This window comes from Seriola aureovittata, chromosome 1, assembly GCF_021018895.1.
Source record: "Seriola aureovittata isolate HTS-2021-v1 ecotype China chromosome 1, ASM2101889v1, whole genome shotgun sequence".
NCBI classification, from domain to species: domain Eukaryota; kingdom Metazoa; phylum Chordata; class Actinopteri; order Carangiformes; family Carangidae; genus Seriola; species Seriola aureovittata.
Genome location: NC_079364.1, coordinates 8,471,399 through 8,484,944, shown reverse-complemented (window position 1 = coordinate 8,484,944; position 13,546 = coordinate 8,471,399). Strand labels below are relative to the sequence as shown.

Below are 13,546 nucleotides of genomic sequence, written 5' to 3'. Positions count from 1 at the left end.
AAAACAATGTGGCTTGGAAGTGACTCAGTACTGAAGCCAGAGGGTTTGGATTCTTGTATATGTTGGTCACACATTTATTATATGTTCAGAGTGAAGTTAATATTATCGCTCCGCAATCTTACAGTGATCTCATTTACCGTAGCCTGGTGCTGCCGTTTGTCAATTAGTCTGCACTAACCTAAGTAAGAACAGAAGCTTTAGCTCTATGTTAGAAACATTTTAACACAAATACTGCTGAATAGGATTTTTCACAGTTTCTCAAAGCTGTATAATGTATTAACTCTTCCTGTGACCTACTAGGGATCAAGTATAATGTCTCCATTGCGGAGAGACGTTTCAATCCCCGTGCCATACTGGACAACCCGAACAAGCTGCAGCCTCAAAATCTGACCCTCCTTCCTGGAGAAGAGACCTGCGAACACATCTACTTCCACGTCATGGTGAGTCCCGTGTTGCAAGAGTCACATACACGAGTGCAGCCACCGTTTCCGAAGACACTGGTAACTTGCAAGGAGAGAATTAGCTTGAAATTGTTATTTGTTCTTTTAATTGTGTGTGTTTGTTCGTTAATATTTACTTGTAAATTAATTACTAATAGTAATGTTTTACTTCATCACTGAATAGGTGAGATGGCTGAAAGCTATACGTTTGTTGCATCTAGGATTCTGTGGAAACTTTTAATACCATGTGAAGGTTAAAATGCTTCATCAGTCCTTTGTTAAATATAAGATTCCAATTTTAACATGTGAATTTCAGCAAAAATACTTCAGCTGCCTCAGTCTATTCATTTGGTCTCAGACATTGGTCAAAACCAACACACTGTGTATGTTAAAATGAGATTATAATAATATCTTTTGAGCATCTTGTATATTTGTGTAAACCATAAAAAGCTAGCGCCATAGATAAAGTGCCATGATAGAGTAAAACCACAGGCTAATCTTTGAACTTAATGTTTTATATCAGGAGACCACAGACTATGCAAGGCCTATAGTGTTTGCTGTACAAGTGGGACTACAGGATCCAGACCAAGGACCAGTGCTAGATGAAAGCTGGCCTACTGTTGTGAGGACTGAGGTGAGACACCATCTGACATCTTCTGGAAAGGAGAGGATTAGTAGTTTCTTTGACTCACAGAAACTCGTCTCTTTGGCTAGCTGCCCTTCTGGAACGGTTGTGATGAGGACGACCGCTGCATACCGGACCTTGCACTGCAGAGTATGACCGACCTGATGACTCGAAAGTAGGTACACACATATTCATTGCAACACATAGTACACTCACGGGAATTCGCAGACATACCGTATTTACACAAATAGACTCAATCAATTTTTACTCATGACTTGACTCTGCTTCCTCTTCCTCCCTCCCTGCCTCCCAGTCAGTTCTGTGCACAGCACGTACAGTCTCGTGGTGCTTTCTGCCGCCACATTAGCGAGCAGGGGTTGGAGGGATCTCTGAGGGTGTTGGAGGGGAACAGGAGGAGGATGGTGGTGGACGTCCGACTGGAGAACAAAGGAGAGAATGCCTACCGCACGCGCCTTAACATCACCTACACGCACAATCTACGCTTCTCCAGCCTCATAGTCAAGGTACCTGATCATCACTGTAAACTAGTCATGTGGTTTTTCTCAAAACTGTGAAAGTGTGTTAAATGTGTAGAACTATATTCTGAGATGTCTTTAGGTTTAACCAGCAAATGAAATGAGAAGCAGGCTGCATTTCAGATACCAGTACTGTAACAAAAATCTAAACTGTTGTTGTTTTTGATGCAGGACAACTCTGACATCAAGATTGAGTGTTACAATGAGGACAAACTGAGGAATGAGAAGATCTGCAATGTCAGTGCTCCGTTCATGAGAGCCAAGTCTCAGGTGAGATAACCGCACTCTCAATCAATCCGAGAAGGATATACTTCATTATATACTATATATTACTTCATTAGTTTAAAAAAGTAACCATAGGTAGGAAATAACTTGATTACATTAGTAAGTTTTGCTGCTTTCTTTATGTGAAAACAATATTCATTCATTCATTTTCCTCCATTATATCTGACATTTTGGTTTATGTCCAAAAATGCCATATGTTTTAGCTGAGAATCATCATTTCTTTATTCAAAGTGAAGAGATGAAAAAAGTTGATCTTTCCAACCATGAGGAATTCATTCATATTTGAGTTTTCATACTGATTCCCAGATAGGATGAAACTGAATAACAAATCTGGGAAATGCCTGTAGCCCTGTTACAGCTGCATTGTGCCACTACCCAGGGGCTGAAAAAACATCGACGTGGACTGTATTAGACCACAGGGGCCCAGAACACATGCTCCAGGCTTTAGATGAACATGGCAGACCACACTGGTTAATGCAAGAACCACAAGGCAAGCAGAAGAGCCCAGTTTAGTTCTGGTTCGTGAGATCCCTTCTAGCCTGAAATCAAAGTCTACAGTGTCCACGCTGAAACACGTCCTTCTGTATGTAAACGTCTACAGTTAACGTTTGTGAGTATAAACAACTGTAATAATATAATTAGTCGTATTACGTTAGTGTAAAAATCCTTTAGTGGCACATTAACGATTAAGATCAACGTCCTCATCTTAATTTATAGTGTATTCGTTTTACCTGTGACTTAACATTATGTACAGTTCTATGCCCTCACACACCCGACACATCTTAAACCTGAAGACCTTAAAGTTCAAGTCATTATACTATTTAGTTCATAACAGATTTTATTTGCAAACATTATTTATACATTTTTGGTATTTTTTTATTTTAAGGGTCCTGTATTTTCCAGCTAATATCCTTGAAACTTTCCTCACAATTTCCTAAGAAATTCAATTAAGAATAAAAATATAAAAATATTAGTGAGAGAACAAATAGTGATAATGATTAAGTAAATGAAAGATTAAATATACAGATAGATTTAATTAATTAACAGTCACCAGGCTGTGTAAAATGTTTTTAGAGTTTCTTATTTTCTTCAGCTTGATCCAGTATCCTGCTTTAGGGGTGGTAACACGCCGCTATTTCAGAATAATAAGGTGCCTAACAGGCAAAGAAGTAGAAGCTGAGACGTTTTGCTGTGTGCAGAGAGAGTAAACGAGAGATAAAACACTGGTTTTTAAGTTTTTAACAACAGATTTTTCATGTAATAAAGGTTATGGTTCACAGCTTTCAACTGTATCCCACATGAAGCTCAGAGTCACAACTTTAGTTACGTGATATATTTGACCAAAAACTATTTATGATCACTTGTTATAATGTGCCCAAAGTTACCTAGGCCATGTCGCTGATGATGACAACTTTGAGTTCATACTTAACGTGTTCCCAAGGTCAAGAATCACCCTTCACGCTGTAGATCTTTGATCTGTTTGACATTTTGTAAGAGAGAGGACGCACTGTTACTGGCAGGAAACATATTGATGCAAGTGAAAACCTACAGTGTGGAGTGTGGAGAGTCCCTGGGACACAAGCCCTAACATATGTGAGTCCTGTTGCCATCACTCACACAGTTGTCTGCAAGTGACTCTGCATATTTTGAAAGCATTTTCTCAAAGGTCAAAGTAGCTGTCCCTTATTTGGACATAAAGATCAGTCAAGCAATACCCTCCTCCTCAGTTCACTATAAAAATTAAATGAGAATCTCATTTGGTCGTTATTACATTGTGAGCAACAGAAGAAACTTCCTCCTAAAGAGCTTCTTCTCTCCGCTTTAGCCTGGTGCACCAGGTGAGACCAAGTGAAAAACACTGAGATGTATTTTTTCTCTCATCTGTTACTGATTCTCACGTTCGATTCTGCTGTTTCCAAGCCTTTTCCACAGGCTTGTAATGTCAACCATATTTATGAGAGACTGCGCTTTCCAGTGTACTTTAAAGCAAGGCATCAAATTTTATTTCAGAGAGGGTGATGTTTGAATTAACTGTGGTTGGGGATGACACTGATTGCACATTACACCGTGAAATTAAAAGCTTTTAAAGAGCGAGCAGATTACACATAAGCAGTCTGATGTCTGAACAATAGTCTTATACTGATAGAAAGTCTGCTGACAAAAACTGGAGGAATGAAGTAATGAAGGTGATTGAAAGAGTTCATGAGATGTCCTGACCACGTCATTATCACAAACAATAGTCATCTCCTTAGCAACGAAAAGATCACCGCATGTCTCTGTAACACTCCCCAACAACGTGAACCAAGAGGACTCGGGTCACCCTGTAAAAACTCAGAGTGATTCATACCCACTTATTCAGCCTGAACAGCATCCAGAGCCACAAGGCTGATCCGCTCTGGTTTAGAAACTTTTAAAAATGTGGCACAGAGTTAAACAAGGCTGATTGTGCATCGGTGCCACTGCCAAACCAGCCCTGACCACTGTTTAGCTGAAAGAAAGGAGGAACCTGTGGGCAAGCTTTTTTAGAATAGCCAGTTGTCACTGTTGTTTTGACTTTTCCGGTTTCTTTTGACCTGTGTAAAACTAGCATGTACTGTAAACTTTACTACTGCTGCAGCAAAGGGAGGTTTATTTTCTCGTTGGTGTACACAGAGACGTGGTACACTAGTTATTGCAATTAAGTGTTTGATGATTGACAGTGGATGTGGCTCAGGGATGTAGGCAGACTTCATCGACCCCGAGGAGGAAGAGGAGCTTCATGCTCTGTCTCAGTTTCCATGTTCTGTTATGCTGCCGCACAAAAATCCTCCTGCCACAGACAATCATGTCTTCCAAACCCATACCACTTACATGCATGTGTGTGTCTGCGCATTCCTATGTGTGTGTGCGCGCGCGTGTGTGTGTGTGTGTTTTCATCTAACTTTCTTCTAAATGAGCATCACATAAATTCATCCAATTATCCTGAAAACAGGACGAACAAGAAGATGAAGCTTTCTTACAGGGGTCATTCCCCACAAATAGGATAAGATCAAAAGAAAACAGATCATCATCTTCGTATGTACAGTGTGTTGTATATCTGTGGTCTGTCCAGGATTAGTCAGACTATATGGAGGGGGAACGTTACAGTAAACATTGTTATGCATTCTTCTCTGGTCAGAGGGAATCTGTCAGGATTTCATTACGGCATAGAGACTGTAAACAATGCTCAGCTTGGCTCTGCTCGGTCGACGCTCTGTTACCAATCTCCTCTCTCCTCCTCTCTCCACACTTAAGGGTCTTCCTCTGTTTGTTTTCGTTTAGGATTCCTCAATTGTTTCTCATTTTCTCACACGCCTGTTGTCTCTCCTGTTTGTGTCTGCCTCCTTTCTTGTCTTTTAGACCTCTGTTTGTATTTCGCCGTGAATGTGACACTTAATGGTAGGTGTGTGTGTGCGCGTGTTTGTGTGTGTGTGTGTGTGCGTGTGTGTGTGTGTGTGTGTGTGTGTGTGTGTGTGTGTGTGTGTGTGTGTGTGTGTGCGTGTGTGTGTAGTCATGTTGATTTGTATTTATGGCATTGTCCCCAACTAAGGGGAAATTCCCTGGCTCTTTTTAAGCAGCACCAACTGTGCAGCCGGCTGCCTGGGGTCAGAGCCTGGGACTTAGAGCAGGTTATTGCAGGCTTTACTCCTTAATCCATAATGCAGGGCCTTTACTGTTTGGCAGGGTATATACTGTACAGTAGCATGCAGAGTCAAAAGAACCTTTGACTTGTGCTTTTAGTGTTTTTGAGTGATTGAAACTTTACTCTCTCCTCTGTGTAGGTAACATTTCGTCTGGAGTTCGAGTTCAGTCGGACTGTCTTCCTAGACCACATCAGGGTTATCCTGGAGGCCGGCAGGTGTGAACATAAATTTAAACCCTTATATGTATTTTTAAAATGTTTGACTCCTAAATACATTTTCTCTTTGCATGGAGTGATGTCATAACAACCAAGCATTACCGCCGCTGTACACACCAAGTGGCAATCTTGAGATAAGCTAAAAAAGCTGAAACCCTACTGAGATACAAGGATATATATTTCATCTGGTGTGTAACAACATTGTTTGGATATTTTTGTCTCCTTCTCTCAACAGTGATGGCGAGGAAATGAGCACAGCTGATAATTTCAATGATATCTATTACTCACTGAAATACGAGGCAGACATTCTCTTCACTAGGTTTGTCCATTTCTGTGTTGCCCAAGCTTTTTAGCTTCCAAGCAGGAAGTAACAAAGTGATTAAATGAGATCTGGAAAATACTGAATAAATGTGGGAGATGCTGTAGCTGGATTGGGGTCTTAGTTATCATGTATTACACTACATGCTTTAAAGCCCAGATAAATGAAAGATAATTGCTCCTCACACATTACTGTATCATGTTTAATCTTTACTTCTAAAGGGATTCAAATCCAACTCGGTATGAGATCAAATCAGAGCTGTCACTGGAGGAGCCCGGAGTTGTCGGTCCTCCTGTCAACTTCACTTTCCAGGTGAGAGTCAAGAAGAGCATCATCACCATGACTTTAATTTACTGCACAGGAAAACACTGCTTGGATATAATTTACACAATTTATTCTTTTGTTTTCTCTCAGATCCAGAACCTTGGCTACTTTCCGGTAAAGGATCTACAGCTGAACATTGAGATCCCAGAAATGACAAAAAATGGGAACCAGCTCCTGCAGATATCTGACTTCCATATTGACCAGGTGAGTGTGGAGCCTCAGAGCGAGTCTCAGTGATTGAAAGGGAGAAAATGTAACTTTTGAAAGAATAATAACACGTTCTTCTTCTTGATGGTTGAATTTAAAGAATAAAACAATCTTTAACTGAGATTCTTTCCAGTCTAAAGTCAAGAATGAACTATCAAGCTTGTTGACCGTTAGCTAAGCCCCACCCCTCTTAGTTACTGTTGTCATGCCTGTCAAGCTGTCTGTCCGCATGCAGCACATAATGCGCACAAAGATAGACAGAAGCAGGCCAATCCCAGCTGACACACACAGAGACAGACCATTCATGCTCACATTCACATGATAACATGCAAAAGGATAAATCTGCATCCCTGGAACAAAAGGTTATGTCCCATGCAGAAAACATGGCAATAAAGAATCTGCATTGTTCTTATACTGTAGCATAGAGCTAGCTCTAGTTTTATAAGTATGATAATGAGAGAAGAGTAAGATCAGAGTGTCACTTCATTCTGACACTGTTTGGCTGCTTGGTTTACATACCAGGGCAAGCAAGGTAGAGGTTATATCTATAATATTTTTTGTATTTTCAAACAACTCCCGACAATCTCCCCCAAATCCAACACAGCTGCTAAAGTTAGTCTGCACAGCGGATGTACTATTGTGACTAGACTGAAGCTTTTTTTAATGCTACCTGTAACCCCCAGTATAGGAGTAGTACCATGAAATGCTCCTTGACCACAACATTAAGTTACAGCTGTCGTTACTGAGACGTGCTGATGTTTGTAGTTTATGTAGGAGCAGACACCACGCTCACTGTTTAATCCATTCCTTACATTTTTTTCTAAAGTGTTGATTTTGGAGAGGGTATTAAAAAAAACATCCTCCTAACTTTTTATAAACAGTATCATTTTCACTGTTAAGGTTTGCTGAGCTTGGACAATCGCAGCTCAGGGGAGGGGTTTAGTCAGAGTTTCCTCTCTACTTTTAGCTTATGTTTTAGCATCTGCCATTTTCTAGAAATTGTCTCTTGCCGACAGTTGTTCAGCAAAAGTCACATCAGCTTGTTATATGTGAATAATGTAATGTTAGTCTTATTCAAAGAGTTATTACAAAAATTGTTCGAAATTAGCACAAATACTTCTTTAGTTTCCCTCTGTAGTCTTTATGCTAAGCTATGCTAACCACATCAGCTCCATGGCACATTGGTATTGAGCTTCCCATATTTCCAAAGATGTTAAACTATTCTTTAAATTGCAAAGTGATATTAATCCTGGGTTGTAATGTAAGGGAAATATAACTCAGCCTATCAGAATATTAATTTACTCTTTTTCTGCAGATGTGAGACTGTAACGTAGTAACTGGTATTTTCACTCTTATGTCACACCTCAGAGAGATGGCACTCACTGTTTACCGCCTCAGCATGTGGCACAGAGCAGAGCATCACCTGAGGACCTTTCACGCGTCTCCCGCTTGGTAAAGTGCAAACCAACCAACTTCATTCCCAAATTAGAGTTTTATTTCCGACTTTATCTTTGGAAACTTTTTTCCTGAAGGCTGGTGTCTGACTTCTTCACACAGAATCAATCCAACACCTTAACTCTGCCGATCCAGTGCGCTGTCAATGTGGCCTCCCACAGAGAAATTGCAGTTAGGATCACAGGAACACTACGAATAGATACCTTACACGCAGTGAGTGTGAAACTGAATAACATGTTTGGTGATTGCCCCAGCTTTATAACAGTATACCCATGCATGCAATTTCTCTATTCATCTTAGTGTTATTCTGCTTTGACTGTAGCAATGACAGCTTTGCAGTCTTTCAGCTGTGTTATGTGTTTGTGAAAACTGAAGGTCTGTTTTGATTTCCTCTCCAGCTGAAGTTTAAAATCCTGGAACTGGTAACCAGTGCATCAGTGGAGCTCCCCTCCTCCAGCCCCATGTTTTTACATGAAGCGAGGCCTGTCAGACATGTGAGTCAACAACGGTTAATGTTATAAACTGCCTCTGCCCTGGGTTTGACCTGACTCCGAACTGATTGATAAAAGCATCATAATTTAATTATATTTGTCATCTCTCTGATTTTTGTCCTATCCATGTATGAACACAGTGTTTTTATGTGCTGAGGAAGATCAGTCCCTTAAAATGTATTTGAATTGACTGAAAGTATTAAAATGCTATAATAGTACAATTGATCTAACAATAAAAAGGAACATATTTTGCTGCAGAGATCACTTTCTAAAAAAATACCAGTGGGTTCTGCTACAGCTGATCGTGGCATTGCAGAACTGAGGCAGTGCAGAATCAAACAGTAAAGGTTGGTATTGGAGCACACGTGCTGTGTGGTGCTCAGGGACCGAAAGGACCAGCGGCACAACATGTAAAAGTCTCGACATGCACACTAATCTTTGCTGCCATCTATTGGCCACTACCAGCACTCATCCTGTATCTCTACTATGCTTTCATGAACAAATTCCATAAATACTGATTTCCTTTCACTGACATGTATTATTAGTGTAAAAAAGGAGAATGGATTTCCTGGTAAATCTGATTCTGATCTGTGCTGCAATTAATTTATCTTTCTTTAGATACAATATATATATGTATGTGTGTGTCTGTGTGTCTGTGTGTGTGTGTGTGTATGTTAAGAAATACAAAAAATGCATTTGCAACAGTTATTGTTTTATTGTACATATATGTCTATTACAGTTGCAGTTAATCATTGTAAATATTCCATGTTGGGCCTGTGACGTCCATGTGCTGAATATAACCACAATAACAAATGTCTGGATTTATAATCCACTATAATCATCATCATCATATCAGGGTGGGGTGCATTATTACTGTCTGCGAATGTCGCAGCTGTGCCATCTTTTGTAGTCATTACATTCTCATTTATGCTAACATACTTGATTTATAATTATATATACAGTGGGGTCTGAGTCCACTTTCCCATTCAAGTACATTACTGCATTATTCATTTTTCTACAAGATCACCAAATAATAATATAGCTGACACTGAGTTCAGTTTGTGTCTGAAGCACAAATGAGATGTTGTCATATTATCTCACCTTGTCTGACAGATATTATTGGAGATCAGGAAGGAGGGAGATTACAGGATCCCTACCTGGATTATCATTGGCAGCACGCTGGGAGGACTCCTATTGTTAGCTCTGCTCAGTCTGGCTCTATGGAAGGTAAGTCACCCTATCAAGATCACCCTGATCACTGAGTCTGCAAAATACCAGCTATGCTTCAGAACTGCTGTTTATCCACAGTCAATAGCAGCATGTTGTTCTACTATGAATCTAATATTGATCTGTTACAATGTTAGAAGTTATCTTATGTCCTCATATATCCTACTTAACCCTGTGGGGTGTTTTTAGTCACTGTTTATAATGTCATGTGATATCTCTGCAGTATAGATATTCATATAACCCATGTTGTGCTGAAAAAATTAAATCAATTACTCAAATAAACTTTACAGTACTTTTCTATAGTAAAAGATCCAAGTCAGCAGTAACAGACTTCAGCGTTGGCTTAGACTGCCACCCTCTGGCAGAGAAAGTCTGAAAAAGAAACACTGTTATCTGACTTTGATCATATGCTTAATAACTACTTGCCAGACATATTTCCAATATATCCCTGTTTTACAGAATATCTACCTATGAACTTGAATTAAAGCTTCTGCCTAATGAGTGTAATATAACAAAAAAGTTACAGAGCAGTATTAAATTTTCTGATAAATCTCTTCCTCTAGTGCCACCACAAGGTTGATATGTTTGTTTTTTTTGTGTGTTTTCAACAATTATTAGATCGATTGCCATGAAACTTAGGACTGTAGCCAGGTTACGAATATTTTCATTGTCAATTAATCAGCCAGCTATTTTCTTGATGAATCAATCAATCAATTTATGATTCAGTGACATCTTCAAATGTCCAACCAACAGTCAGAAACCAAAAGACATTAAGTTAATTATTATAGAAAACCAAGAAAACCACTAAATATAGACGCTGTGGCAAGCTTGAATAAAATTTGGTGTAGACATCCACTGAGTGATGATTAGAAAATGTTAGCATGCTAACACGCTAAAGTAAGACGGGAACGTAGTAAACATTGTTGCTGGAAAACAAGTGCATGTTACCATTGTAATTGTGAGCATGTTAGCATTTTGGCTTTGTGTTAGCATGGCCACAGACTCATAATCTTTGGTACAGTTGGTATTAGGGAGAAACGGTTCCATCTTTGTGCAGAAACAGTAGCTTATCGCATTTACACTGAAACTGTAGCATTACTTGTTGTCTAACTTCTCTCTGTGTTTGACTGCTTCCTCGCTCAGCTCGGCTTCTTCCGGAGGCAGAAGCGAAGAGACGAGGACGAGCAGGAGGCCAACGGGAAAGTGGCCGAAGAACGGTAACGCAGGCTGAGGGCCCCCAGCAGACGCCTTTTCCACAGGGGACCCGACACTCAGGGACCAACCCACCTCCCCCTGCTCCCCACCACCACAGTGGCACCGCATAGACAGCTCCGCATGATCGCTGAAGCAAGGCTTTATCAGTGCACTGGATCTGTCCCACGCCACGACCCCTGACCCCCTGAAGAGTCAGCACTGTCACACTCACTTAGCATTCCTGCACTGTTACGACATCAGGGCCTTCTTGGTCTTTGTATTCACTGCCCTCTGTGTTGTCCCTTCAGAGATCTTGGAGCTCTCGTTTTCTTGGCTTTGGGCTGGAGCTCTGGTGCTTTTTCTGGCCGTTTGAAAAGGAGAAAAGAGCGAGCTTTGATCGATATGTTCCAAGAATTTCAGGCCACAGTTTGCCCTTGAGGCAAATGTCAGCCAGTCACTCTTTTGTCTCTTCCTGATGATACTATTTATTTAACTCTTATGGTAAATTTTGAAAGACATGAAAAACCTCAAGGGTGACTTGCCACCCAAACGCTACCGCAAATGTAAAGTTACGATACTGTATATTGAATTCGATGTTTAAAAGATTTTATCTGCAACATGTTCAGTTGACTTGCATAATAATTTATAAAGAAAAAAACTGAACTAAAGTCACCAGAGTACAAAGAAGATTCGCGATGTTTATCTTTCAAAGACTTTCTTGATCTTTTGCTGCAGAGAAGAATCTTCTAAATATGTATCCACTTCTTTTTTTTATATTTTTATCCTGGAAAACACGCAGGATGGTCTTTAAACATTTGATGCACTTTCAATTTGTACAAAATTAACTTGAATTTTGTAAATAGTCAAGTAGCATTTTATACCCTTTCAGTTTTACAATAGTTTCCAGTATTTTCCCACAGGTTTATGGCATTACCTTGTAATTTAAGCTACAAGGCAAATTAAACAAGTCAGCTTTCTGTTACAGAACCTGTCACAATAAGAGACGGTTTCCTTTCAACATGCACTGCATCACAGCAAAGGGTGTGCATAAAATACTGCTGGCAAATCTTTCAGGATTTGAACAAAGTAATTCAAAACACAAGCCATAAAAATGAGTGGAGTGAATGCACATTGCTTACAGTATGCCAGCACCTCCTAGTGTTACCAATGAATGTCAGTTTTTTCTATTTTGATAAGGTGTGAAGAGCTGTAGTACGCCACCAAATAAAACGTTGTATATGTCCTATGAATGTCTTTTTTATGAACACCTGACGAGTTTCAACTGCAAAAAGGAGGCCTGAAAAAGCCAAGTGATGCTTATATGTTTTCAGCCAAATGATCAGATACACAGATTGGGAGATATGATAATGTCTTTTAATGTTGCGATGCAGACAGATAGCTGTAAATCCAGATGTTTGCTCCTGGAATGACAGCTGTCAAAATGGCCCCACTGTGCTCCATAAAAACACTAACGGTATGACTGAGAGCGAGGGACCTATCAAAAATAGTTGTTGATATCTGTCTAAATCCTGTCCAGACCCTCCTGCTGCAGAAGATTCACACTGACATCCTCTCTCTTGGTGCAGGCCTGAAGCGTGAAAATTGAATAATTAAAGGGGAAAAAAATGAATTTAAATAAATACTGAATTACAGATAGCCACAACCATAACTGAAAGTGTCATATGAATAACACCTTCTCCTCAGCACAAAAATGACAGAGACTGTCTTTGATGCCGAGGAATCAAGGACACGGATGAACAGTAACCTGATAACGTTAGACCTATTGACTGAGGCTGAATAACGATCAGTTATAACCAATCAGTAAGATCAGCTTCTCCATTGACAGGTTGTGGAAAATCATCCTTAAATCTCTTTAAATGATTAGGGAGACATTGGAAAAGGGCTGCAGGACGTCAAGACCCAAATCATTTATAAACTGCTTCTGAAAATTTGCAACTGCAGACTTATGGTATAACCATTTATTAACTTGGAGTTTGTCCAGCTGTTGATATGTGTGCATATTTAGTATGAATACCAATGTAGGGAGAGCAATACAGTAATTGTGTTGATATTAAAAAGCTGTTTTTATGACATTATTACATTAAGAAATTCCCTGTTCTGTTTGAATAAAGACTCTCCTGCAGCATTGAGTCCTGTTTAAATCACATGTTCTGGTAATAACATGGCTGTGTGTCTCTGTTCTCTAATAATGTGGTTGTAAATGTTGGTAAACCATTAATGAGCACGTAGTGTTTCACACTTTCTAATAAGTTATAAATGCTTGGGTTTGCAGTTTTGAATGTTAGTATGACACTGATAAAGGAGTTTGAGTTTCTTGATTTGTAATGATCCATTAGCAGAAGTTAGTCAGTCACCTGCAGTTATGACTATTAATAAATCTTAGGTTCTATGATCCATCAGGTCTGCAGTTGTAAATGTTAATACATTGTTTTATAAATGGATTATTTTTTTTCCAGAGGGTCAAACGGTTCATTATAGGGGTCTCCCTAATGATTTAAAGAGTTCGATAAAAAGACCAGTGTGGTGTTGATGATGATTTTCCACA

General features: G+C 39.6%; 1 protein-coding gene across 2 annotated transcripts in view; it reads left to right on the top strand.

Moving 5' to 3' along the window:
• Positions 1 to 12,226, top strand: part of itga11a (integrin, alpha 11a) — a 48,222-nt gene extending 35,996 nt beyond the window's left edge. For both annotated transcript variants that reach the window (XM_056382667.1, XM_056382658.1), the window contains exons 17-30: positions 301 to 440; positions 964 to 1,074; positions 1,155 to 1,240; positions 1,379 to 1,589; positions 1,773 to 1,871; positions 5,687 to 5,763; positions 5,999 to 6,082; positions 6,304 to 6,394; positions 6,497 to 6,610; positions 7,982 to 8,065; positions 8,171 to 8,281; positions 8,467 to 8,562; positions 9,673 to 9,786; positions 10,930 to 12,226. In XM_056382667.1, the coding sequence (XP_056238642.1) occupies positions 301 to 440; positions 964 to 1,074; positions 1,155 to 1,240; positions 1,379 to 1,589; positions 1,773 to 1,871; positions 5,687 to 5,763; positions 5,999 to 6,082; positions 6,304 to 6,394; positions 6,497 to 6,610; positions 7,982 to 8,065; positions 8,171 to 8,281; positions 8,467 to 8,562; positions 9,673 to 9,786; positions 10,930 to 11,007 (1,496 nt within the window). In that variant the 3' untranslated portion in view covers positions 11,008 to 12,226. The remainder of the gene's footprint in view (positions 1 to 300; positions 441 to 963; positions 1,075 to 1,154; positions 1,241 to 1,378; positions 1,590 to 1,772; positions 1,872 to 5,686; positions 5,764 to 5,998; positions 6,083 to 6,303; positions 6,395 to 6,496; positions 6,611 to 7,981; positions 8,066 to 8,170; positions 8,282 to 8,466; positions 8,563 to 9,672; positions 9,787 to 10,929) is intronic.
• The last annotated feature ends 1,320 nt before the right edge of the window (positions 12,227 to 13,546 follow it).